Source organism: Natator depressus, chromosome 20 (assembly GCF_965152275.1).
Source record: "Natator depressus isolate rNatDep1 chromosome 20, rNatDep2.hap1, whole genome shotgun sequence".
In the NCBI taxonomy this organism is placed as follows: Eukaryota; Metazoa; Chordata; order Testudines; family Cheloniidae; genus Natator; species Natator depressus.
Window position 1 is genome coordinate 2127649 of NC_134253.1, and position 25584 is coordinate 2153232.

Below are 25584 nucleotides of genomic sequence, written 5' to 3' on the forward strand. Positions count from 1 at the left end.
CTCGTTGCTGTTCTGGGCACAGAGGGGAGGGGGCTGGGCTCTAGGGCTCAGAGCACAGTGTCACAGGACACCTGGGTTCCTACTCCCAGTTCTGGGGGGGAGGCGATGTCTGCACAAGGTTGCAGGACGCCTGGGTTCCATTCCAGTGATTGCAGGCACATCCCTGCCCCCTGCTGGAGGTGGGTGCGGAGCCGGACCTATAGTGCAGGGTGGGGGGGGGGGAGCTGACTCCTGACTATCCCATGCCCCCTGCACAGCCAGCCCTGCCCCCCAGCATTCACCTAGCACCTTCCCTGGCAGGGACAGAACCAAGCAGACGCGGGCAGGAGTCTGAGTGTTTAATAGCTGATAAGGACAAGGGCACCTGAAACCCCCCCCCCCGCAGGGTGCCAGCTGGAGCGGGGGAGGGCTCCCTCCTTCCCCCCGTGCTGGGGGGGCAGGGAGCACTGTGGCTCTGGGGCTGGGTGTGTCAGGCATCCCCAGCCCCCACCCCGAATGGCAGGAGCAGGGGCAGGGTCCTTTCGGGGGGCATCACTGGCTCTAGACCACGTTGCCGCTGAGCAGGGGGCTGCTCTCGCCGGTGGGCACGGTGCTGAAGGCCTGGCGCAGGAAGAGACGCAGGGCGGCGCGGTCAGGTAGCCAGGCCCGGGGCAGAGGGCTGTGGGTGGGGCCTGCGGGCAGGGGTCTGTACTTCACACGCCTGCCAAGGGGCAAAAAGAGAGGGGGGTGTCATACCTGGCCAGCCGGGGCTCAGGGCTGCCCCCCCCCCCAAAAAAACCCCACCACCTGGGGCCTGGCTCCCCAAAGGGCAGCCCACAAAGCAGGGAGCTGGGTTAGCCCCAATTCTGCCACTGATGCACCGTGCCTCAGTTTCCCCCCCTAACTAGGAGCTCATAACCCTCCCTTTGAGCAGCGGGGAAGCTCTTCGGGGCTGTGCCTGGTGCAGTGGGGCCCTGATCTCGGCCAGGGGATGCTGGGCAGCCCGGTGCTGCTGGCCTGTAAAGCTGGGCTGGGCTCTGGGGTGGCTCCGTTTGGCGCCCCGGCTCTGGGAGCAGCGGGGCCTGGCGCAGCCCCGGCGTCTGAAGCGGGTGGGGGCTGGTCTCACCTGTAGGCATAGGACACGGCGCCCAGGGCCACGGCCACCAGCATGAGCCCCACGATGAGTGTGATCCTGGGCGCGGCAGGCTCGGCACCTGCAGGGCACAGACACGGGCCGCGGTGAGGTGGGGCTGGGGCTGCACCCAGCAGGACGGGGCCAGGCAGCCTCTCCGTTACCCCTCTCCGGGCTGGGGTGTCTCGGAGACAGCTGGGCCCCAAACTCCCCAGAGCTCGGGGGGAGTGGGGGCTGGCTCAGGCCCCGTGAACAGCTCAGCGTGCGGCCGTGAGGGGGTTGCCCTGCCCTGCACAGCCCCCCGCCCCTGCAAACCCAGCCCCTACCTCGGATGCTGACTTGGGTGCTGGCGACGGCCAGGCTGGCGGGGTTGGCCAGCAAGACGTTGAGGCAGTAGAGGCCGCTCTGGTTGAAGGCCTGGCGCAGCACCAGCTGGCAGGCGGGCGCCGGGGGCACGGGGGTGCAGACACTCTGCTGGGGCGTGAGGCACGTGGGGTCCAAGACGGTGGTGCAGACCTCTTCCGGCAGGCTGGGGGGGTGGGCGGAGAGGGCAGGTAAGGCATGGCCGCGGGGGCGGGTGGGTGGGGGGTACCCGCAGGAGGCGGGATGGGCCAGGTGCCCCTGGGAGCCAGGCTTGGCAGGCGTGGGGGACGGGACGATGCTGGGGGTGGCTTGGCCCGGGGGATCTCCCCCAGTACGTGGCGGAGCAGAGCCCGGCTTCCAGGTTCTGCTGCAGGCCCCGGGGTGGGGGTTGGGGCATGAAGTCACCCCGCCCGCAGGAGCCATGCCCATCCTGATGCCGCCCCCCTGGTGCCCCCTACCTCCCCTGGCAGGTCACAGTGAGCTCCACGGCGCTCTCGCCCACCGCCGGGGTCACCTGGACAATCTCCATGCTCTCGATCCCCTCTGCAACGGGCAGGCGTTAGGGGGGGCACGCGCAGCCGGGCCCTGCCCCGAGACCCTCCCCCACCCAGCCATGGCCACCCCGGGAACCAGCCTGCCCCCTCCAACCTGCTCCCATGGAAATGGCCCAGCAGAGGGGCCGGGGGCTGGCCCAGACCCTAGTGCCCATCGCTCTGGTCCAGATACAGGGGCTGGAATGGGAACGGCTGGGGGGGTCCCTGCACTGTTCCCCATTCCCAACCACATGGGGGGGCAGGGCAGCCCCCCCAGTCAGGGTGAATCTCGGGCCAGGCCTTAGTGCAGACTAACCCCCAGGGACCAGGGAGCCCCCGGATTTCACCAGCCGGCCCCTGCCCCGAGCCCAGCCAGGCTGGGATGGCCCCTCCCACGCCCGGAGCTTTGCGGCTTGACACCGCCCTGCGGCCGGACTGAGCCGGCTGTGGTGGAGGACGCCCCCCATTGCTCGGGGCCAGGGGCTCGCTGGGACCCCGGGCTGGGGGCAGCCCCAGGAGCGCAGGCCGCGCCGCGCCCCCAACTCACGGATGATCTCCAGCTCTGTCGAGAAGGTGCCATATCGGTACAGGAGGCAGCCGGCGGGCGCCTGCCGCTTGGCCAGCACAAGAACCTCAGGGGTGGCAGGATCCGCGGTGCCGACAGCCACGTCTGCGGGGAGACAAGGGGCTGAGAGAAGGGAGACCCCCCCGGGACAGGCCCTGCCCACCCGGCAAGACCCCTGGGTCACGGCCACCCTGCCCGGGGGACGCCCAACGTTGTCCAGCTCTCGCCCACGTTGACATGTTGGCAACTGGGCCTGGGACCATGCTGCCCCCCCGGCCAGGCACAGCCATGACCCGCTGCCCTCCACCCCCTGGGCCCCCGTGGCGCTTGGAACCACAGCCAGGGCCCCATATCAGGCTGAGCTGAGCCTCCCTGGCCTGGGCCAGGCGCTGACCAGTGTCAATCCCCAGGCAGCCCGGGCAAGGACCCTGCCCCCCGCAAACTGAAATCGGGGTCTGTGCCAAGCTGGACCCCTGAAATCATTGGGGAGCAGGGGGGGTCTTTTGGGTCAGCCCCGTGGGACCCCACCTATACAAGGCGAGCACCCACCTGCTGCTTCCAAGCTAGTGTTGGCCCCGATTCCTGCCACGCTGGCTGGCGGGTTGGCCACGGAGGACGCAAATGCTGGTGGCGAGGTGCCCGGCGGGTTGGCCACGAAGGACGCAGTCATAGGTGGCGAGGTGCCCGGCGGGTTGGCCACGGAGGACGCAGATGCTGGTGGCGAGGTGCCCGGCGGGTTGGCCACGGAGGACGCAGTCATAGGTGGCGAGGTGCCCGGCGGGTTGGCCACGGAGGACGCAGATGTAGGTGGCAGGGTGCCCGGCGGGTCTCCAGCGGCAGAGACGGAGGCAGGGAGTGGCGGATCCGCAGAAGCCACAGCCAGGTCTGAGCTGGCGGCGACGACAGTGACCACGGACCCAGGTGCCACGGCGGGCACGGTGCTGGTTTCCAAGGCGGGGGTGGGAACCGTGGTACTGCCAGCAGCCGAGGTCACAGCACCGGGCAGGGTGGCGGCCGTGCCGGGCACCACGGGGCTGGGAGGGACGGAGGCTGTGCCTGCTGTGGGCATCACTGGCTCGGCCGTGGCGGTGGGCACTGTGGGCAGAGAGCGCAAGAGCTGCAGCTGGTTCCGGGCTGGCACCCGCAGCCCAGCCCGGGGTCACGTCCACCACTTACCGACGCTCAGCGGCTGGCCCGGTGTCTGCGTGGGGCTCCCGCTGGGCGCCAGGCTGGCTGGAGCCGAGGTGGAGGTGGGCTGCCCTGGGGGGACCGTGGTGGGGTCCACGACCGGTGCCGGTGAGGTGCTGCCGCAGCCCACGGGGATGGCAGCCTGGAGCACCACGCGGGGCCGGAAGGTGCCAGGCTCCAGGTAGGTGTGGGTGACGGTGTCGGCGCGGGAGAGGAGGGTGCCGCTCTGGTCCCCGAAATCCCAGGAGTAGGAGACGTCGGCGGCCTGCAGGTAGCGGCTGGGGTCGTGCAGCCGGATGCTGAAGGCCACGGCCCGGTTCCGCACGAAGCGCCGGTCGCCCCCGTCCACGTCTAGCACCTGGGCAATGTCCACCGCGAAGGGCACCTGGTCTGGGGGGCGGGGGTCAGGGAGGCTCCAGGCCTTTATGGAAGGGCCCCCCGCCCCTGCAGACCCGGGGGCCCCCTGCTCCCTGGAGCCCCACAGACCTGGTGCCTCCCTGTCCCCAAAGACCCTGGGGTCCCCCTGCCCCCACAGACCCTGCCCCCTGGAGCCCCACAGATCCCAGGGCCCACTGCCCCCACAGACCTGGTGCCTCGCTGCCCCCACCAGCCCAGGGCCCCCTGCCCAGGTTCAGGCGCACACAGGGCTCCTAGGACCTGCTCCGTGCCCCAATAACGCCCCCCCCCCCCGACCTGCCCGGGGAGCTGCTCTGGGGCAGGGGGTGAGCAGAGCCACCGCAGCAAGGCCGTGGCCACGGGATGGGGCAGGGAGGCGGAGGAGGAAGGGGGCCAAATGGAGCCTGCGGTGCCCAAGCCGCCTGGTGACGCATGTGAAACCCGTCCAGGCCCCCCCCGCCCAGCAGCCCCCGGCCGGTCGGTCGCCCCCCAGCCCTGCCCGGGCCTCACCCGTGATGCTGAACTGGGACGTGGCCCTGCCCATGGGGATGAACTTGCGGTGCCCCCGGTAGTGATAGACCTGCACGTCCATGGCGTAGGAGCCCAGGGCCACGCCGGCCGTCTCCACCGTCAGCAGCGAGGAGGGGCCGTCTACCACCTGCCAGTACTGCCCTGTGGGGGGCAGGGGGGAAGGTCAGGGTGCAGCCCAGGGAGGGAGCAGGGGGTGCAGAGCTGTGGGGGCCGGGGCACAGAGACTCCAGTTCTTACTGGAGAGGGTCCTGCAGCATGGCCTGGTTGGGGGGGCTAGTTGTTAGAGCAGGGGGCTGGGAGCCAGGACTCCTGGGTTGTATTCCCAGCTCTGCCAGTGAGTGTGACTGGGTCTCGCTCTGTGCCTCAGTTTCCCCACTGAGAGGAAACGCTGCGGGAAGTTATTGGATAACGTTTGTTTGGTGCTTTGAAGAGTGGAAGATGCCGAGGGCTATTGTGGGGACCTGGGGCCAAGCCTCAGGCTAGTGCTCCCCATGGGGCACCGGGGGCCAGCTGTTCATGTGGGGCGGAGGTGTCTGCCATGGCCCTGCCTGTGCCAGGCACTCTGAGGGGTGTGCAGGGGGGCCGGGGGGGTGGGTGGCAGGCACAGGGGGCGCGGGGGGCTGGCTCTCACCCCAGGTCCGCCAGACATAGACGAACTTGCTGCGCTTGCCCCGGGCGCTGGGGGGGAAGAGCTGCCCGTCGGGGAAGACGCCGCCAGGGCCCTCGCCTGGCTCCTCTGGGAAGACAGCGTCCCCCCGTCTCACCTGGGTACCTGCAGGAGCGAAGGGGGCAGTTAGTGCTATCCTGGCTCGGGGAAGGAAAGGGGGAGGGGTCTAGTGATTAGAAGGGGGGAGCTGGGAGCCAGGACTCCTGGGTTTTAGCCCTGGTTCTATCGGGGGGGGGGGCTGGGATCCCAGACTCCTGGGTTCTATCCTGACTCTGGAAGGGGGCGTCTCAGCTTCGCTCCCCCCCCTTTCTGGGGATGGACAACCAATCAAAGGTGCAGCCTGCAGGGCTCTCGCCCTTCCCTTGCCCTTCAGCTACCAAAGCCCTTTACACAGGAGGGGAGGGGGCTGGTCTGGGGTGGGATGGGGTGGGATGGGGTGGGATGAGGGGTGGGATGGGGTGCAGCTTGATCTGGAGATTGGGGGCAGAGTTAATTGCCAGATCGGGCTGACGTGGGGCATGAACTCCTGCAGCAGGGCCCAGAATCCCCTGCCCCCAGACGCCTGGCAGCGCCATGTGCCCCCCACCCATGCTGGACGTGGCCCAGGGGCCGCCCAACCAGAGACGGACCACCCCCCCCCCCGCCCCAATCTTGTATACAAACCTCCAGATTCTGGGGTCTTGAGATTTGCAGAATGGGGGATTTATCCCTGGCTCTGGGAGGGGAGTGGGAATGGGGTCTAGTGGTTAGAGCAGGGGGGCTGGGAGCCAGGACTCCTGGGTTCTCTCCCCGGCTCTGGGAGGGGAGGGGAGTCTAGTGGTTAGAGCAGGGGGGGCTGGGAGCCAGGACTCCTGGGTTCCGTTTCCAGACCTGTCTGGGGAGGGGATTGCCTTAGGGGCAGCCAGAGCTGGTTCTGCCCTGCCCTCACTCTGCCACACTGCCCGGCCTGGGAGCAGGCTGGAAAGGGGGCAGATCACTGCTGGGCAGGCAGATCCTGGGGGGCTGAGGGCAGCTGCCGTTGGGTGGATAGAGCAGGGAAATGGGGGGCATCAGCACATCGGAGAACCTCCCGGCACTGGCAGCACCTGGGGGTGGGTGTCCAGCCCCCCAAGAGGGTCCTTTCAAATCCAGGGGACGAATGCGGGCGGCTTTCAAGGCCGCTCCCTGTGGAAATACCAGATTCCACCCCCCCACCCTATTAGAAATCCTAGACCCACTGCCACCCCCATATAGAAATATTGTGCATACAGTTCCCCCATGGAAATATGAGGTATCCCCCCAAGCAATAGTCTCCGCCCCACGTCCTGCTGAAATACTCCATACTCCCCTGCCCGCCCTCAGAAATACCAGGGGGGGGCGGTTAGAGCCACGGCCCCTCCCCAGCTCCGGATGGGCCCATTGCTCTGGGTGCGAGTCGCTGTCGGGGAACACGGCCCCCAGACCGGGTGCTGTGCTGGGAGGGGCGCGTCGCGGGGGGGGCTCACCGTCCACGGTGCAGTCCTGGCTCCACACGACCCGGCCGTCGGGCAGCACCGTCTGGTTGCCGGGAAAGCGCAGGGTGATGGCGAAGGTGGCCCTGGCACCCGTCATGGTGGGGGCGTCGTTGCTGATGTCAAAGGTCACGGTGCCGCCTGGGAGGGAGAGGGGAAGGCAGCCGGCTGCTGGGGCGCAGATTGGGAGAGGGGTGCAACCCCCCCTCCCGGTGTTTCCAGCTTCTCACAGGGTGAATCCTTCATCCCTAAACCCGCATCTCTGCAGGTGCCCCTCACTCCCGACCCGCAGCCCCTGCTAGCCCAGCCCTGGGCGCCCCCCAGCTCTGCCAGTGCCCCTCACTCCCGACCCGCAGCCTCTGCTCACCCAGCCCTGGGCTCCCCCCAACCCAGCTCTGCCAGTGCCCCTCACTCCTGACCCGCAGCCCCTGCTAGCCCGGCCCTGGGCTCCCCCCAGCTCTGCCAGTGCCCCTCACTCCTGACCCGCAGCCCCTGCTAGCCCGGCCCTGGGCTCCCCCCAGCTCTGCCGGTGCCCCTCACTCCCGACCCGCAGCCCCTGCTCACCCAGCCCTGGGCTCCCCCACAGCTCTACCGGTGCCCCGCAGGCCCTACCCGCAGCCCCCAGTGGCACAGTGTTGGGCTCAGAGGGGCCAGCCCCTACCTTTCCAGCAGTTCTGCTGCCGGGGGTCGCCCTCCTGCCAGCGGGGGTACAGCTGGGAGTTCCACGACCCCTCAGCCAAGGGCTGTCGGTTCCGTCGGTCACTCCCCTGGCCGCTGCTGCCGGCCCCTGGAGAGAGACGGGATCCGAGATCCAGAGCTGGGATCGCGGCGGGGATGACCCAGTTCCTGAGCCCAGCCGGCAGGATTAGACCCTGGCCCGAACCCCGCCAGGGCGTGCAAAGACCTGTCCCTGGCCAGGGTGGATCAGGCTAGAACAGAGCTCGAGTGTTCCCCAGAGGCTGGCGTGGAGGGCTTGGGGGGTGGGGGCTAGAACCCAGGAGTCCTGGGTTCTGTGTGGAGATCTGGGAAGGGAGAGGTGTCTCGTGGGTTAGAGCGGGGAGGGGAGGGAGCAGGACTCCTGGGTTCTGTGCTGAGCTCTGGGAAGGGAGAGGTGTCTCATGGGTTAGAGCGAGGAGGGGAAGGGGCAGGACTCCTGGGTTCTGGCCCCAGCTCTTGTGTGGAATATGAACGAGGTGCTTTGCGATCCACGGTGGGAAGGCTGCAGGAGGGCAGGGCGGATAATTCCCCATAAGGAGGATGGTGGGAGATTCGCTGCCCCAAAGCACTGGGCATGGCAGCTGCGCTGTGGCAGGACCCTTGGCCCCTGCGACCTGGGCACCACCTGGCATCCCGGCAGCGCGGGCAAGGGGATTCCAGCCGAGGCACCTCCAGGCCCCAGCAGACAGGCTCAGCCCCGCAGGCCCCCAGGCTCCTCCAGGCCCCGCTCCATGGGGATCCATCGCCGCACCAGCTGGGGGGTGGCTCCACCCTGCACCCAGCCTGCCCACAGCCCTCCCACGGCCTGGAACCCGGCTGGCTGCAGGGAGCATGTGACGGATCTTCCACTCAGCACTTGGGGCTCCAGGCAAAACCCCTCACATGGGCCTCTAAATCCTCCGCCGAGCCCTTGCATGTGACTCTCAGCTGAGTCCCTGGTGCAGGACGCTCCAGCCAGCGCAGGGTTAATGCACCCCCCCCTGCACCACCACTCAGTGGGGAGGGGGAGAGTCCCAATCACCCCTGGACCAGGCAGCCTCTCTGGGTGGGAGGGGGGATGGAGCGTGCCCCTCTGTATCACTCCTGGATAGTGTGACCCACTGGGGGTGAAGAGAGGGGGGTCCAGTGGCTGGAGCAGGGCCGGGAGTCAGGACTCCTGGGTTCTCTGCCTGGCTCTGTGAGAGGAGTGAGGGTTAGAACAGGGGGACTGGACTCCTGGGGTCTAGTCCCAGCTCTGGGGCTGACTGATTGTATGACTTGTGTCATGTCCCCGTCTCTCTTCGTGCCTCAGTTTCCCCAGCTGTAAGGTGCAGGGAATGCCAGTGACCCTACTGTGAGGCTCAGCACCTGGCAGTGAAGTGCTTTGGGATGCTCAGGCAGGGAGGGGAGACTTCCCAGGGAAATGGTCTGACTTGCAACCCCCCACACCCTGCGCCCCAACCAGATGTGGGGCCAGACAAGCAGCCCCCCCACAGTGTCGCTCCACTGGGAAGTGAGGTTTTCAGGGGGGCTCCCTGCTGCAGACAGGCCCAAGGGGAGACCAGCAAGGGCGAAGGACGGAGGGACGGAGAATCAGCTGCACCCTGAACCTGCCCCCTTAGGTGATCCCCCCTGAGAGCCCCTTGGCCAGGAGTCCAGATCTCGATGGCCCAGCGGAGACCCCCCCCCACTGCTGCGGGTGCAGTGTTAATTCTCAGCACAGGGCAGGGGGTCTGGGAGGAGGCAGCAGGGTCAGCTAAGGGGGACTGCAGGAGGGCAAACAGCAGGGGGCAGATGCCTGGCTGCAGGGGTCAGTAGGTAGGTTGGGGGAAGGGTCCTTGCAGCAGTAGGTTGGGGCTGGGGGAGAGGGGACATCCCTGTGCCTGGCACAGCGCAAGGAGCTGTATGAATATTACCCGGCAGCTGCTGCCCCGTCTCCTCCCCATCAGCCCCAGGGGCAGCAGAGCAACCCGCAGCCGCAAAGAGTGACCAGGCCCCCAGGCTCCCTCCTCAGTATGGGGATGGGTGTGAGCACGGTGGGCTCCCCCTCTGGGTACCCCTCCCCGATTTAGCCCCCCACATGCATGGAGCAGGGCGCAGCCCCATTCCCATCCTTCCCAGATGCTGGGCCCAGTGCGGGGGATTAGCAGGAGCTCTGAGCCAGCTCCCCACGCGGTTCGGCTTTACCGCTGCCCCTCCTCCCCCCCCCGGCCCTCATTAATCTGGCAAGACAATTCCCAGCGGGGCGGGGACGCATCCCTGCTCTGGCCCGGCCTGGGGGAGACACTGGGACGAGGCGGGTTAAACCCACCGCAGCACCTGGCAGTACCAGCTCAGAACCGGGCCGGTGGGAGCCCAGCCCATCTCCCTACGCAGCCGCTCGGGGGCAGCCGATGGACGGTGGGAGGCTGGTGCTGCCCCGGGCAGCCCCCGGCCCGGCTCTGCAGGCTGGCCTGGCGCAGACAAGCTTTGAGGCGGGGGAGGCTCGGGGGGTAGGCAGGCTGGGCAGTGGGTTTGGCCATCGTCTGGGTTGTGGAAATAATGGGGATGGGTGAGGGGCAAGGGGGAGGCCCCGAAATAGTCTTGCTCAGGGTCCCCAGTGGGCCAGCACCATCTCTGTTCACTCTCAGCCTGCGGGAGCTGACCCAGCCATGGGAGTCTGTCTGTCCATCTGTCTGTCTCCTCTGCAGGGGAAAAAACCCTCTGGACGCCTAAAGGGGGCACATTAGATCTGGAATCGCTACAGGGGGGCTATAAGGGATATTCCCGTTCTTCCCCTGCACACATGCTCCATGGCAACTTTATAGCCGTTTGGCTGACTCCCCCCCATCCTTGAACAGGACTTTCAGGTTTTAGCATCACTGCATCCAAAAGCACCTATCACCCCCTGCCATCCGGAGACACATGCTCCCCCCTGCGGGGGTGGATCTGGGGGGCTGGGTCAGTTAATGAAGCTACGTTAACCCAACAGGGCTCTTCACTGCCCCATTTGCATACCAGACATGCACCCCCCCCACCCCCCAACCCGTCTCCCATTCAGCTGGGACCATCCTCCCCACACAGCAATCTGGGAAGGGGAGAGGGGGTGTCACTAAGTTTGGGATGCCCAGTGTGACCCCCTGATCTAGGACATGGCAGGTAAATGTCCACATTGACCCCCAAGGGTATCAGAGAATCCCCCACACACACACTCCTTGAGGCAGATGGAGATTCTGGGGTTTTATGGGTACCAGCTCCAGTGTTTTGGAGTCGGGAACAAGGCGTGACAGGGATTGATCCTGCCTTGGCCGGGGTTGGGTCAGATGGGGCCCTACAGATCCCGCCTCCAGGCCCTTTGCTAACCCCAAGGACCGGGCCCCTACTCACTGCGTTGAGCTGCAGTCGCAGCCAGAAGGGCCCAGGCAGCCACCAAGTACCAGCTGGTCTGCATCTCCCAGCCTGTCCTTCGCACCTGCCCCCCGCGTTCCTGGACCCCCTCGACGGCAGAGAGGCGAAGCACCCTAGCCGCCCTGTATAAGAAGGTGCCCTCATTTGCATAGCCCCGCCCCTTGCCCAACCTCATGAAAATCTCATCCCCCCCCCCAACCAGCAGTGGGGCGTGTGGGTGAGATCCAGTCAGAAGTTCGTGTTTCTAGCACAATGGGGCCTCACTAGTTTTGCCTCCAGACAGAGCCTGGAATTTCACGGGGAGAAGAACAGAGCCGGGTTTCCGCTCCGAGAAGAAAGCGTCTCTAATGATCACAGGAGGGACGAGTAACCCGTGATGCAACTTCACTACAGGGTCTCGGGGTGAAATTACAAGTCACTCCAATGCTGAGCAAGGCAGATTCCACTTAGCTCATGGCGTCCAGCTGCTTCTATTCACCCTCTCCCCGATACAGGAGCGAGGAGACGGGCAGTGCATTGAAAACTGATCAACAGAAACATCACACACACACACACAGAGAATTAGCGGGTGGAACTCACTGCTACAGGATAACAACAAGGAGTCCGGTGGCACCTTAAAGACTAACAGATTTATTTGAGCATAAGCTTTTGTGGGTAAAACCCCACTTCTTCAGATGCATGGAGTGAAAATTACAGCTGCAGACATAACTATACTGGCACATGAAGAGATGGGAGTGACCTCACAAGTGGAGAACCCAGGTTGATGTAGGGACTGCCCAGTTTGGCCAACGTACATGGCAGAGGGGCAGGTACCCGTCTCGCTCTGTCTGAGGAAACAGATTGACAGAGCGAGATGGGTACCCAGAAATCTCCTACTACAGGACAGGCCCAACGAGGAAAATAACAGAACACCACTGGCCATCACGTACAGCCCCCACCTAACGCCTCTCCAGCGCATTATCAACGATCTACAACCTATCCTGGAAAACGATCCCTCACTCTCCCAGACCTTGGGAGACAGGCCAGTCCTCGCTTACAGACAGCCCCCAACCTGAAGCGAATACTCACCACACCACAGAAACACTAACCCAGGAACCAGTCCCTGTAACAAACCCCGTTGCCAACTCTGTCCCCATATCTACTCTAGTGACACCATCAGAGAACCCAGCCACATCAGCCACACCCTCAGGGGCTCGTTCACCTGCACATCTACTAATGTGATATATGCCATCCTGTGCCAGCAATGCCCCTCTGCCATGGACATTGGCCAGACTGGACAGTCCCTACGTAAAAGAATAAATGGACACAAATCGGACATCAGGAATAGTAACTTACAAAAGCCAGTGGGAGCCAGCCAATCTCCCTGGCCATTCGATAACAGATTTGAAAGTAGCTAAACTTGAACAAAAAACCTTCAGAAACAGACTGCAAAGAGAAACTGCAGAACTAAAATACATTTGCAAATTTAACACCATTAATTTGGGCTTGAATAGGGACTGGGAGAGGCTGGCTCATTACAAAAGCAGCTTTGCCTCTCCTGGAATTGACATCTATTATTGGGAGTAGACCTGATCGAATTGGCCCTGTCAACACTGGTTCTCCGCTTGGGAGGTCACTCCCGTCTCTTCATGTGCCAGTATATTTATGTCTGCAGCTGTAATTTCCACTCCGTGCATCTGAAGAAGTGGGGTTTTACCCATGAAAGTTTATGACCAAATAAATCTGTTAGTCTTTAAGGTGCCACCGGATTCCTCGTTGTTTTTGTGGATACAGACTAATGCGGCTACCCCGCTGATACTTGCTACAGGATACTGAAGCCAGGCACTTGCGTTCCAGTGGTAAGTCCTATAACACTAGTGACTTAGATCTGGCCAACATACAGCGCGTCACCTGTTTAATTTAAGGTGTGATTTAAAGCCACTCTAATTAAAGCGATGCAATTTTATCTGTGGACACTTAAAAATGGCTTTAAACCCAGCTTATAGTGGTTTAGTGTGTCTGTGCTTGTAGACGCAAGCTAAACTGATAGATCCAGTTGTAAATTGCTAGACGAGGGTGCATACGGGGATGGGGGGTGTTTGGTGTCACTAATCCATTCTCAAATCAATTGCCATTAAACCAGCGCGACTCCAGAGTGCTCAGCTTGTGAACATAAAGGAAAGACACGTCTGATCACCCCGGTCCGTGGGGTGAGCTCTAGGCCAAGCAAGGGAAACCGGAACTGCCAGTTAGTAGAACAAGGGCAGGTAATTTGAGGGACCCCAATTTACTAATTTGGTTGAGAACCGACCCTGAATAGAACTATTGCTGGGACTCGTTACATTGCAGTTATGATGGCACTTTGCCTGGCCATAAACCTTCCCCTGGCCCTGTTCGCACCCAACCACCACAGCCTGGGGAGAGCCGGAAACTGACCAACATGAAACTGACTAGCCTGTGTTCCTCCCATACACAGCATCAGCATCAGAGCTGCCAGCCCTGCAGGGAGCTGGGGGTGGCGAATGGACCCACAGGAGGAGTTTGGGACTAGGGAGTGGAATCAAGCTGCTGTGGGATTTTCGGCAGGTCCCTGAAGTGAGGCACAGGAGAGAGCTGCATCTGGGGAACTGGGCAGTGGTGCTGTAGCCCAGATATCTGGATAGGAAGCCTTGGTCTGCTCCAACCTCCATTCAAGGGAACAGGAACTTTGTACCTGTTGTAAGCAAACAAGTCACACTAAGGAAATACCTGATGGTATCACCCATTTCTGCTCTAGACAGGAAACTGACCTGGCAGGCCCCAAAATCTGCTACTGCTCAGCAAAAAGGGCAGCAGAATACATGTCAAATCCTGTTCTGAACCCTGGTAAGCTCTCGGCCTTGGCAAGACCTTGTAGCAGTGAGTTCCACACGTTAATTGTGTGCTGTGCAAAAGGTATGAGTAACATGTGTGTCCCTTTAATAAAAGGAACAAATTGGGAGAGATAATTCACAATGGTTATTGAATATGATCTAGATCATCAGAGGTACTTAGAAGCCGAGCTCCCATTGATTTTAATGGGAATTATGTGCCTAAATACCTTTGCAGATCTGAGCCTCTGTGTTCAGGATATTATCCTGCTAAGAAAATGTGTAACTCCTCCCCCAAACACCAGACATAGCAGCAAAATCCTGTTTAATAAACCCATGGCCCAAGTTTCCCCTGTGACAGACTGTGTTCCTGTGTTCACCACTTTTACAAGACTGTGATAAATTTTGTACAAAGTATGCCTTGTGAGGTAGCATTTGAAAACTCATAATTCACTGATCATTATTGTCCTGGTAAAATAGGTGTGACAACATTGTGTGTAAAGTTATACGCTTCCACTGTATGATGTTACTAAAGCATATTTCAAATCTGGGGAAGTAGCCCAAACAAGTTCCTTAGAGACAAAAAGGCAAATTGATGCCTCAGCCAGGTGTCAACAAAATCAACTGGACTATCACCTGATTAAGCAGCCGTTCTTTGGCAGGAAGAAGGATGTCAGTGAGAAATTTACATCTTGGCAAAGACCAGACTTGCTGTTGCCTGAACCCCAGTTGGAGATGATTCTCAAAGAAGAGGAAAAGATATAAAAATGAGGAACAGAGCCCCCAAAGCACGTCTCTCCCCTCATCTCTACTCACGGCTTCAACAACGTTTGAAAGACAAAGGAAGCATCGGTGGACTGGGGAGGGGTCCTGGCCAAAGGAATCCAGCCAGACTGCTGTGAGCATGTGGTGAGAGAAATCCATTTACTTTAAGTTCACGTCGCTCGTTAAGTTGGGTATTAGTTTGCGTTTTACCTTTTATTTCTTTGTAACCAATTCTGGCTTTTATGACTCATTCCTTGTAATCACTTAAAATCTCTCTCTCTGTGGTTAATAGATGTGCTTTCTTGTTTATCTAAGTCAGTGTGTTTGGACTGAAGTGTTTCGGAACCTCCCTTTAAGCTAACAGGGGGTGTGCGTAGCATTTGCTATTAATGTAATGATGGACTTTCTATGAGCTTGCGCTGCACACAAGGAGAGAGCTGGGCAGAACAAGATGCACATTTCTGGGGACAAGTCTGGGACTGGCAATTTGCTGGCGTCACGCTGCAATGTAAGCATTGATATATTCAGCTGGCAGTGATTTGGCACGCTAGGGGCTTTGTGAACAGACCAGGAGTGGTTGTTCTCACTGCGACACAGTGTAAAAGGCACTCCAGATTCAAAAGTTGAGGGGACACAGCTGTCCATCAGTCCAGATTGTACCGTGGGGAATGTCACAGCCCCCTTCACAGAACTACATAAAGTTTAATATTTGGAAGAACTCAGGTCACATTCCATTAGCTCATTGGTCACTTATTCTTGTAGCAGAGATTTGGTTTGACCAGATTCAAAGTGAATGGATTTTATTTATTCTAAGCATCAGCCAGATTGTGGGTGGAGTATGGTCTAGTGGTTAGAGCACAGGCTTGTGCATCAGGACTCCTGGGTTCTATTCCCACCTCTGAAAGTGAGGTCAGCCTAAGCCCAGTTTTACCACTGTGAGACAGGAGACAAATCACTTAACGCTTCTGCATCTCAGTCTTTCCACCTTAAAATGGGTCTTTTTATTATGTGCATTGCAGTAATGCCTGGGGTGCAGTCATGAACTGTTGCGCTAGGTGCGGTACGTACCCACTGCAAAATACCAGCCTGTCCCTGGAGAGCTTACATCTACCTCTTAGGAGGATTGTGAAGCTCAAGTCACTAATATTGGGTGAAGTGTTTTGAGATCTTCAGAGACAAGCCTCAGGGAAGCCCAAAGCAGAGTGAGTTTTTATCTTGTGCAGTTCTAGCCTTTTAATCTGCGCACATCTGATGGTGAAAGTGAGGCGCACGGCAAGGAAGGGCCTGGCCCACGTCACCCAGAGGAGCGGTCCTCTCCCACCTGCTACCGATTTGCAGCTCCAAAATGAGACATTGCTGACAGTCGATGGTACAGATCCCCCTACTGTGATCCTCCCGCTCCCTTCCGACAGGCTTTGGCTAGCAATGAAATCGTTACCAATGGCCATCTGTGACGTGACTCTGACACACAAGCGCTGTGGAGACTTTGTCCCCTGGCGGTGGAAGGATGCCCCAAAGCACGTCCCCAGGGGATGTCAGACTCTGTATGGACCTGGGCTTTCAGAACAGACCAGCCACCGCTATCCGAGACACACGTACAACTGTTAGAGCTGGATCCCTTTGGGGAGGAGACCCCCGGCTCCGGGAAATGCGAGAGAGCGGAAAGGAAGGAGCCGATTCAAACAATAAACCTGCAGCACAAAAGCAGCCCCCCTGGCTCCGCGTTCCCGAGCTGAGCCCCGATGGGCAGCAAGCAAAGCGCATGGCCGCACTCCCTCCCAGCCACGCCACACACGAGCTCGCCACCCGAAATGGCGACGCGCAGAACAAAACCAGTTCAGCAGGAACTCGGCTGCCTTCCACTGCCAGCTCTTTTGTCTGCCGGATTAAAGAGCTCCGAGCAGGTGCTTCTAGGCCGTGCTCAAGTCGCCGGCCGGACCTTCTCGTTGATCAGCTGCACAGTTTGGATGTGCCGCCCCTGCTCGGAATGGCCAGAGCTGGGCGCAGCTCAGGGTGCACGAATCCCCTGGGCGCGAGGGGGGCGCGCGTTTGGCTGGCTGCTTTCGGCTGCTAGGTCTGACATCCCCCGAGTGGAGGAGGCCTTAGGCCCAGATCCTCGAGGGAAGTTTGGAGCCTCGGTACTTTTCTGGAGCTGGGCCTCGGGCGTGGTTTAATTTTTGGAATGGAAGCCAGAAGCCCAGTTTGAGTCCTGGTTGTGAGCGAGGTCCTCAGGGCCTCCGAGGCTGGGTACAAACAGGGTCCCGAGCGGCGGGGCACATGTCATGAGAAATAAGAACGGAACTGATCACAGTCTTAACACTGGGAATCCCCCTTCATCTTCTGCCAGGTGGAACCTAGGCGGGGGGGGGGGAAGAGAGGGGAGCAGCCCCCTGGGATGGGGGAGCACTTGGAGTTAAACCACGGGAGAGGGGGGTCTCCTTAGGGAGGGGGACCCTGGGCCGCCCCCCATCAGTCACAGCTCAGGAGGGGGCTCAAGGAATCCTGGGGGGGTCTGGGGAAATCACCCCACGAATAAACATAGCTGGGGAGCAGCCATTGGACTGGCGTGGGGTCATCCAGCGGGGGGGTCACCTAGGATTTAGGCGCAGCTCCGGGTCTGGCCCACCCCGCCACCCTAGACCGGGCGGGAGAGCGCAGCCGCTTCCTCGGCGCCTGCCCCTTTAAGGAGCCTCCCGCGTCGCTCCCCACGTCCCCCTCCCAGGCGCCAGCCAATGGCGCGGCGGGGTGGGCGGGGCGAGTGGAACGCGGGAAGCAGCCGGGCGGGGGGCGGCGCTACATTGTTGCCAGTTGGGGGCGTTTGTAACCGCCGGGGGGTGCGGAACGTTCTGTCCGGGCCGCCGCCGCCGCCGCCGCCCCAGGGGCCGCGATCCCCGGGCCCGAGCCCCGGCTCCCACCCCTGGAGCCCTCCCCGGGGCGGGCGGCCGCCGGGCCCGGCCCCGGCCGCCGGGCCCCATGGAGAACTTCCAGAAGGTGGAGAAGATCGGCGAGGGCACCTACGGGGTGGTCTACAAGGCCAAGAACAAAGTCACCGGCGAGGTGGTGGCGCTGAAGAAAATCCGCCTGGATACGTGAGTCCCCCCCCCGGGGCCCCCCCGTCTCCGGCTGTGGGGCCCCTCCTGTAGCTCGAGGTTTGGGGGGGCAGCGGGGGCTGTGTCTCTTTGTTGGGGGGCACGAGGAGACTGGGCCGGGCAGACTCCTCGCCTCGAGGGGGGGGCTTCTGCAGGAGCCCACCCCCGGGGGCGCGGCGTGTTGCACCTTGGGGCCGCAGCTCCGGCAGAGAAGGGGTCCGAGGCTGGGCTGGCTTCCGGGGGGCTGCGCCAGGTTCCTCCCTCTGGGGCTGGGGTGCCCGGGGGGGGGGCTGGCACTTGGCATGAATGCCGGGGGCGAGGTGCATCCTAGGTGGGCTGGGTCCGTCCTGGACCGTTCAGCTGGTGGAGAAGCCAGGAGAGCCCTTGGGTTAGGGGTGCGGGGAGGGGGCTGCATTTCCATGGTGGTGCATCCATGCAAAGGGTTTTAGGCTTGCTGCTGCTGCACTAGGCTGGAGCCTGTGTGGGCTGGGCTGGGGGGCGCTGGGCTGGGGGGGCTGGAGTTCTTAGGCCGCCTGGCAGAAGTGATATTGGTGACACCAAAGCACTATTGTTGGGCTGGGGTTGAATGGAGCCCCAGACCTCCTGCGTGTCTCCAGGCTCCCCATGACGTCCCTCCCCCTGCAGAGAGACGGAGGGCGTCCCCAGCACCGCCATCCGGGAGATCTCCCTGCTCAAGGAGCTGAACCACTCCAACATCGTCAAGTAAGTGGGGGGGGGGGGGCGGAGTGAGTTAATGAAGTCCCTGCTGGGTGGCACCGCACGGTCGCCGAGCTACTGGGATCCAGAGCCCCTGATCCCCTGGGGCCGGTGGGGACCCAGAGCTGTGGCCCCCATCGTGGTTGGTCTGGGCCCGGCTCCCCAGCGGGATGTGTCCCCCACAAGCTTGTCACGCAGGGTGCTGCCCGCTGCCATCGCTGGCAGCCTCGGTAGAGGCCAAGCCGGGCCTGGGACACGGTGAGCGAACGCCCCCACCCCTCCTGCAAGGGCCTCTCCGGGGCAGGAGCGGTGACGTCTCCTCGTTCCTCTCCCTGCGCTCTCAGGCTGCTGGACGTGATCCACACGGAGAACAAGCTCTACCTGGTCTTCGAGTTCCTGCACCAGGACCTGAAGAAGTTCATGGACTCGTCCTCCATCAGCGGCATCCCTCTGCCCCTCATCAAGGTAACGGGCCGGCCAGTGTGCTGCTCAGCCCCTTCCCTGGCGTCCTCTCCTCCCCTGACCTGACCTGCGAGCTGAGGTCCCCTCTGACCCCAGGCCTGTCTGCCCCCGCTGCAGAGTTACCTGTTCCAGCTGCTGCAGGGCCTGGCCTTCTGCCATTCCCACCGGGTGCTGCACCGCGACCTCAAGCCCCAGAACCTGCTCATCAATGCCGAGGGAGCCATCAAGCTGGCGGACTTTGGGCTGGCACGGGCATTCGGTGTGCCGGTGCGAACCTACACCCACGAGGTGCGTCCGGGCCGGGCTCCCCCCTCCTCCAGCTGTCTGGCTCCTGCTGGGACTCTGCTGGGAGGTGGGATCCAGGGGCTAGGCAGTGAGATGGGGCCACCTCACCCGGGTAGGTGCCCGCTGACGGGCTGAGTATCCCTGTCCTCCCTGCACCAGGACCCCCGGCTCCAGCTGAGCATGGCCAGCTGATCCCGCCCCCTGCAGTGCGGAAGTGACAGGACTGGCCCATGTAGGCTACTCCATTGCTTAACCTCCTTGTAAGGGCTGAACCTGGCACCCATCCTCCTGCGGACTCCTCCAAGGCTGTCATGCCACCACCAGCCCCTAGCGGGTGGGAGAGATCCGGCTGCGTCCCCTGTGCCTACTCCAGGCTACCGGATCCAGGGCGTCACACCGCCCTACTGCTCGATTCCTGGGCCAGAGTCCTACTAGGGAGAGGAGTGTGTAACGGTCACCCCCACAAGGCCGGGAGCTCGGACTCCTGGGTTCTATTCTCAGCTCCCCCCAAAATTTGCTGTCTCCCCTTGGGTGAGTTTCCCTTTTTGTGCCTCAGTTTCCCCTTCTTCAAAATGGGGATTACGACGTTTCCCAGGGGGCCTATGGTGTGTAAAGCTCTCTGGGGTCCTTGGAGCGGAAAGGGTGAGAGACGTCCCTGTCATGATTAACAAGGATTCCCCCCACACACCCCACTTCGCCAGGTGGTGACTCTCTGGTACCGGGCCCCCGAAATCTTGCTTGGCTGCAAGTACTACTCGACGGCTGTGGATATCTGGAGCCTGGGCTGCATCTTTGCTGAGATGGTACGTGCCCCCCCGCCCCCTGGCACGTGGTTTTTCTCGTCCTGGAGTCAGGGAAGGGCCACGTGTGCCCCGTGCAGTGGGGGGAGCGAAACGAGCACAACCCCCATGCTGGGGGCCTGATCCTGCCCCTGCTGAAAGTCGTGTGTGTCTGTGAGATGGGGGGGGCTTCACCCTGCTCCTCTCTGTTCCTAGCTCGTCCTGTCACATGCTGGGGGAAGGAGCATGAGTTAGTTGCACTGTCCTGCCGCTTGCACCCAGCCGCCAGCGGGCCCAGCGGGGGCAGCAGGTTTCGCTGTCTGGCCTGATGTTAGTTTCCCCCCAGGCGTGAGAGGCTGCATTGAGAGTGCTATGGGGCAGATCCCAGCCTGGCCGGCTCTGATCAAGGCCCCCCCACCCCACGCACGCTGCCAGAGCTGCTGATGGTGTCAGATGAGCAGCCTCTGCCTCTCTTCCTCTGCCCGGGGGCAGCGCTCGGATGCGCTCAGTGACGTCGCCCCGTCCCCGGAGAGGGGTGCTGACCTGCCGAACGGGAAGCGGGAAATAAAAGGGCTCTGTTGCGTTCTCGGGGGGTGCCCTGCCCGGCATTTCCCCCACCCTGGGGGAAGGGGTTGTGCTGGCAGCGGGGGTACAAAGAGGTGTGTCATGTGGAACACGTGGGCCGGCGTCTGCATCATGGGGTGGGCTAGTGGGGAGCCGACCACAGAGCGGGCTGTTTCCCATGGGAGCCAGCTGGCCATAAACCTTCGTGCCCAGGTCACCCCCACCCCCGCTGGGTAGAGGCTTTGCTGCAGTGGGGGGGTCAGTCACGAGGCTGTAGAGCGAGGGGACGATTCGTAGGGTTTAAGGCCAGAGGGGAGCGTGAAATGGTCCACGCAGGCCATTAACTTCCCCCTGTGCTGAACTCAGTAATTGGTGTGTGGCCAAAGCATCCCTGGCCCTCAGATCCCTCCCTTGGGGAGAGAGGAGGGTGGGAAAGCCCCTCTCGTAGCTTTGAGCCACTGGGAGGTGGGGCTGTGCTGGGACCTCGCTTGACCCCTCTCCTGCTGTCCAGATCACCAGGCGAGCCCTGTTCCCTGGAGACTCGGAAATTGACCAGCTCTTCCGCATCTTCCGGACGCTGGGCACCCCGGACGAGGCTGTGTGGCCAGGGGTCACTTCCATGCCCGATTACAAGCCCAGCTTCCCCAAATGGGCCAGACAGGACTTCAGCAAGGTGGTGCCCCCTCTGGACGAGGAGGGGAGGAAGCTCTTGGCTGTGAGTAGCTGGGGTGGCTCCAGGATTGACCCAGTACCTTGGGGGCAGCGGGGGGAGAGGAACAAGGTTTCTTGGGAGAGTGCAGGGCTGGATCTGGGGACTGGAAGCCGCTTGCCATGCAGCCGTAGCCAAGCTTCTTAGCCCTCCACTGGTGCTACATGGACAGCAAGCAGCCTCCCCCACTGTGTCGTGTGTCTGTCCCGTTCCCCCCCCGCCCCCCCCCCCACACAATGGGGCAGCCTGAGACACAGGGGGGAAGTGACTTGTCCTGGCCATGCAATCAGTGGCAGAACCAGGAATAGACCCCAGGTCCCCATGCTGTAGCTGCTCCTGTCCCAGAGCTGGAACTAGAACCCAGGAGTCCTCTGCTGTAACCGCTAAGCCCTCCTGCTGCGAGAGGTGTTAGCCCTGGCATCCGGACCAGAGTCCATCACGTCGTCTCCCTAAATTCCCCCTGGAGATGTTGCCGGGGTTTGAGATTCCATCTCATTCCCTGTCCGTGGTGGTGGAACAACGACCACGTTCCACCCCAGAGACAGCTGCGCTACGGCCTTGGGTGTGACCCACCTTGGTGCTTCATGATGAAAGTTGCCATGGGAATGACTGGGTTACCGCCAGACCCATCCCCCACTCAGTTCCCCCCACCCACAATAACCACCCACCCCTCTCCTACCCAGCAAATGCTGCACTACGACCCCAACAAGCGGATTTCAGCCAAGTCAGCACTGAACCACCCCTTCTTCCGGGACGTCACCAAGGCCGTCCCTCACCTGCGCTTGTGAAGTGGTTTCGGGGAGGGGGCCAGCCCAGCCAGGACTCTGCTGCCCCCACTCTGGCTCTGTCTGGCCTATGCCTGTATCTGGATCTGTCTCCTGGGGCTGGACCTGCCCTGGGGGTCCTGTGACTCATCCCGCCCCAGCGGACTTGCACTTAGCCTCCCGAACGGAGAGGGTGGCAGCCCAGCCCCCATTGCCCTGGCTGGAGCTCCTAGTCTGTGGCTTTGACCCTCCCTGGAGGGCTTGGATTCCAGCACCAGCAATGGGACCTTGCTCGCTGCAGCTGGGAGCATCCCTCACCAGCCGCCCTGGTTGAGCCCCTTCTCCTTTCACCTCCCTCGGCATGCCCCCATCTGAGACTCTTCAGTGAGGTCTCACATCCTCCGGAGCCCCCCGAATTCCTGCTCCAACACAGGATGAGCCCTCCTGGAGCCCCCATGCCTCCTTGATGGGTGGAAGGCAGGGAGGTTCTGGCTGGGGAACCATCCCCTCCTACCATCGAGATTGGTTCAAACTGGATACGCTCAGCTGGCCCCGGTGAACTCGCTCACCCACCTGCCGCCTGCTTCTCGTCCAGCACCCTGGAGTCTGCTGCACTAGAGACTTGAACTGCAGCTGGTGTTCCTGGCCACTCCTGTTCCTGCTGCAAATTGCACCCTGCAGATTGGCTGCCCGAATCCCCAGCGGCTCTTTGCATTGGGGGGGGGGCCCACAGGAGTGGCACACGTCCCCAACCGCTCAGGCAACATGTGTTGTAAGGGCTGATCCTGCAGCGTGTTGGGCCCACTCAGCTCCCCTGGTAGGATCTGACCCTAATCAGGGACTCTGCTCACTTAGCATCCCCCCCACCTTAGTGTCCCATGGGCAGAAGCGTTTTGACCGACAGGGCCCAAGACCCTCGCATGTCCTACGCTGGCATTCTGCCCCCCTGCGGGAACATCTCACCAGGTGCGACCTGATGCACGTAGCTTCTGCAGGGAAGCAGGTTCCTCATCCGCTCCAGGGAGAATCTGCACCCACAGGAGGGGGTTTGCTCTAAAGGCTTCACCCTGCACAGCATGGTGGAACGGGAACCCAGCAGCTGAAAGTGATTGTTGCAGCCGGCTCTTCTCGTGGCCCCCCTGCAAGACGCCCCCCTATTCTCTGCTCCCTGAAGGGCTTTGAAAGCAAAGGGCTTTGAAAGCAAAGGGCTTTGTCCCCGAAAGGAGCCCCTGGCCTGACAGTGTTGCAGTCTCCTCCGACAGATTCTGCCCCCGCCGCATCGTTGGCCGCTCGTTCTGTGGTGCTGCCTATGGCCAAGTGCGATGCAAGGGGACAGATCCTCGGTGGGCCTCGATCAGGGTGGTTCCACTGATTTGTCAATGGTGCTATGGCAGTTTATGCCAGGTACAGATCTGATCCCAGAATCTGACATACACCTCACTAGAGCTGGTGCCCTCCTCCAGCCGGGCTGTTCCCCACACGCTCTGGAGGGCTGTCTCCCAGCGGGGGTGGGACTCCTTGTCACTTTTCGTTTGGCTTAGGTCTTCCCATGCCAGACGCGCTTCAGCTCGTGGAAAGGTTGGCTCTGGCACCTGGGGCCAGATCCCCAGCGGGTGTGGACAGCATATCTCCACTGCCTTCAGCAGAGCGCTGCTTATTTACACTAGCTGAGAGTCTGGCCTGTGAAACGGGCATGTGCACCTGTTTTAATTCTCCCTCCTTTCCTGTGGGCTTCCCCAGCCGCGTTCTCTAGGGGAGCGGGGGCAGCTCAAGGCGTTAGGGGGTGCTACTGAGTCTCTGTTGGAGTAGTTGTCCACTTAGATTGTCCTGGAGGGTGGGGAAGGGTGACACCCTGTTCGAAAGTATCCCCCATCACCTAGCCCTCAGCAGCTGCTTCCTTTTAAGTGCAGTGCAGATGGGGTGTTTGGATAGATTGGAAGGCTACGATTGAGATCACTGAGGTAGCAGCTACTGCTAGGGGCAGCTCTCCACCAGAATAACATGATCAGTTTCAGATGAGCTGGTACTGTTTCCCTACAAACAGCCCCATTTGTAAAAGTCTGGAACATCCCATGGTGTGGACGGTGGGCTGCTGTCACCTGCCCACCTCCAGACTCTTGGGGCCTGCTTAAAGAAGGGATGGGAGGGGGGAAATCCACATCTAAACCAAAATTGAACAGTTGACAATAGATGAATAGAATATTTAAACACAGACTTAGTGTATTTTATAGTAAAGCATTTTATATTTAAGGGTTGTTTACAAAAGTATTTGAGGTACAAATTAATATTCAAGGAGAGGAATGATCATTAAGGGAAGCTGTGAATTTAGCTCATAAGCCACATGGGCCTTTTCCAGGTGAGGGTTAAAAGTCGGAATGGTTCTGTTCTTATCACAGCTATTTTGATCTCTTGTATCTTGAGTTTCTTTAGAGCAGAAGGGTTGGGTCTCATGTCCTTCCACAGCGGACTAGCTTTTTTTCTCAACTCAGTTGCCTAAAGAAAAATGTAAGGTTAGGACAGCAACATAAAGTGCCTGATGGAAACCAGTTTGAGGAGGGAGGGGAAGCTGAGCCTCAGACATTCCCCCAAAACAATGCTGCTGCCAATTTGTGATGAAAACAGAGGGAAGGAGAGATGCAGATGGGGTTAATAGCTATAGTGACACAATATCTGTGAGCATGAATATATATTTTTTTGGACTGGACCAAATAGGGAAATATTTATAAGGCCATGTTAGTTTTAAAGCAGAGCTCTGGATTTGTATAAAGTTTGTTAGACAAGCACCGTGGAGTTTTTGTAAGTGAATATTTTTAAAAATCAAACCCTAGAATATATTTGTCGTCCTTGATTCTTTGTAGACTGTTGTTTCTTACCAAATGTTAAAAATATTATGGGGTTGGTTTATAAATCATTAAAAATATTCTTAGTTTTAACTTGAGTCATGAATGTGTTTTTGTTTTTTTTCTCCAAAGGGGATAGCTACAGAGGAAAATATCTTCTATTAGATGAGAGAGGAAGTCCTGTCCAGTGGGTAGGTCACTTAGAAACAGGTTCTATTCTCAGCTCTGCTACAGACCTTGGGCCAGTCACCCAGGCCCACGTCCACAAAGGTATTTAAGTGGGCAATAGGCACCGATTTCAATGGGAGTTAGCCATTCCAATACCTTAGAGGCTCTGCGCTTAAGAGCTCCTCGTCATGGGCCAGGCCCCCATTGTGCTCGGTGCTGCAGACAGCCCCTGCCCCAAAGAGTTTACAATGCAAGATGAGAGATAACAGCTGACAGAGCATAAGCAGAATAGTACCAGTGACATGCACAGCTGAACTAGGGTCCATTAAGTTTATCTGTGAAAGTGAAAGTTCTTCCCTGCAGCCTTGTCAATTGTTTTTCCTTTTTAAAAAGCGGAGTGATTTTAGTGCTGAGGGCAATAGTCTAACAACTCTGCCTTACAGTAGGTGTACGGATGTTGGACGAAGCTCCCATTAGCTCTGGCAATGTTACAAGGGGCAGGCCCCCTGCTATGCCAGCCCTGGGCTCCCTACCCACCCCTATGGATGCCCCTCAGTCCCCACCTACGACCCTCCTTCCTTTTGCAACCTTTCTGGAATAGCAGCTGCCATTTTTGCTGAAGGGTTGTGAGCTCTTGGAGGCAGGGGCTAGCTTTTTGGTGTTTATGCAGCTGCTGACCCGGGCCTG

General features: G+C 60.6%; 2 protein-coding genes across 2 annotated transcripts; one reads left to right on the plus strand and one right to left on the minus strand.

The window, feature by feature from the left end:
• Nucleotides 1–396: 396 nt before the first annotated feature.
• On the minus strand, nucleotides 397–11024 carry PMEL (premelanosome protein). The gene is made up of 12 exons (XM_074935188.1): nucleotides 10907–11024; nucleotides 7506–7631; nucleotides 6839–6985; nucleotides 5319–5459; nucleotides 4667–4828; nucleotides 3749–4150; nucleotides 3122–3667; nucleotides 2555–2677; nucleotides 1933–2017; nucleotides 1438–1640; nucleotides 1106–1193; nucleotides 397–700 (listed from the first exon to the last, which is right to left on the minus strand). The coding sequence occupies exons 1-12, from the start codon at nucleotides 10968–10970 to the stop codon at nucleotides 541–543; spliced, it is 2247 nt and encodes a 748-aa protein (XP_074791289.1). The 5' UTR covers nucleotides 10971–11024; the 3' UTR covers nucleotides 397–540.
• Nucleotides 11025–17480: 6456 nt separating this feature from the next.
• Nucleotides 17481–24712, plus strand: CDK2 (cyclin dependent kinase 2). Its single transcript, XM_074935012.1, has 7 exons — nucleotides 17481–17609; nucleotides 18255–18332; nucleotides 18671–18791; nucleotides 18906–19076; nucleotides 19775–19876; nucleotides 20928–21131; nucleotides 21809–24712. Exons 1-7 carry the CDS (start codon nucleotides 17494–17496, stop codon nucleotides 21911–21913), a joined length of 897 nt encoding a protein of 298 aa, XP_074791113.1. The 5' UTR covers nucleotides 17481–17493; the 3' UTR covers nucleotides 21914–24712.
• The last annotated feature ends 872 nt before the right edge of the window (nucleotides 24713–25584 follow it).

What these genes read in the sequence shown, in the direction of transcription:
- PMEL (XM_074935188.1), bottom strand. Translation starts at nt 10,970, where the DNA reads ATGCAGACCAGCTGGTACTTGGTGGCTGCCTGGGCCCTTCTGGCTGCG. An exon ending in CCAGGACTGCACCGTGGACG is followed by an intron (nt 5,460 to 6,838) that starts GTGAGCCCCCCC and finishes TCGCTCCTGCAG; the next exon opens with GTACCCAGGTGAGACGGGGG. An exon ending in CTATGTCTGGCGGACCTGGG is followed by an intron (nt 4,829 to 5,318) that starts GTGAGAGCCAGC and finishes TGCCCCCCACAG; the next exon opens with GGCAGTACTGGCAGGTGGTA.
- CDK2 (XM_074935012.1), top strand. Translation starts at nt 17,494, where the DNA reads ATGGAGAACTTCCAGAAGGTGGAGAAGATCGGCGAGGGCACCTACGGG. An exon ending in TCCCTCTGCCCCTCATCAAG is followed by an intron (nt 18,792 to 18,905) that starts GTAACGGGCCGG and finishes CCCCCGCTGCAG; the next exon opens with AGTTACCTGTTCCAGCTGCT. An exon ending in GCTGCATCTTTGCTGAGATG is followed by an intron (nt 19,877 to 20,927) that starts GTACGTGCCCCC and finishes CCTGCTGTCCAG; the next exon opens with ATCACCAGGCGAGCCCTGTT.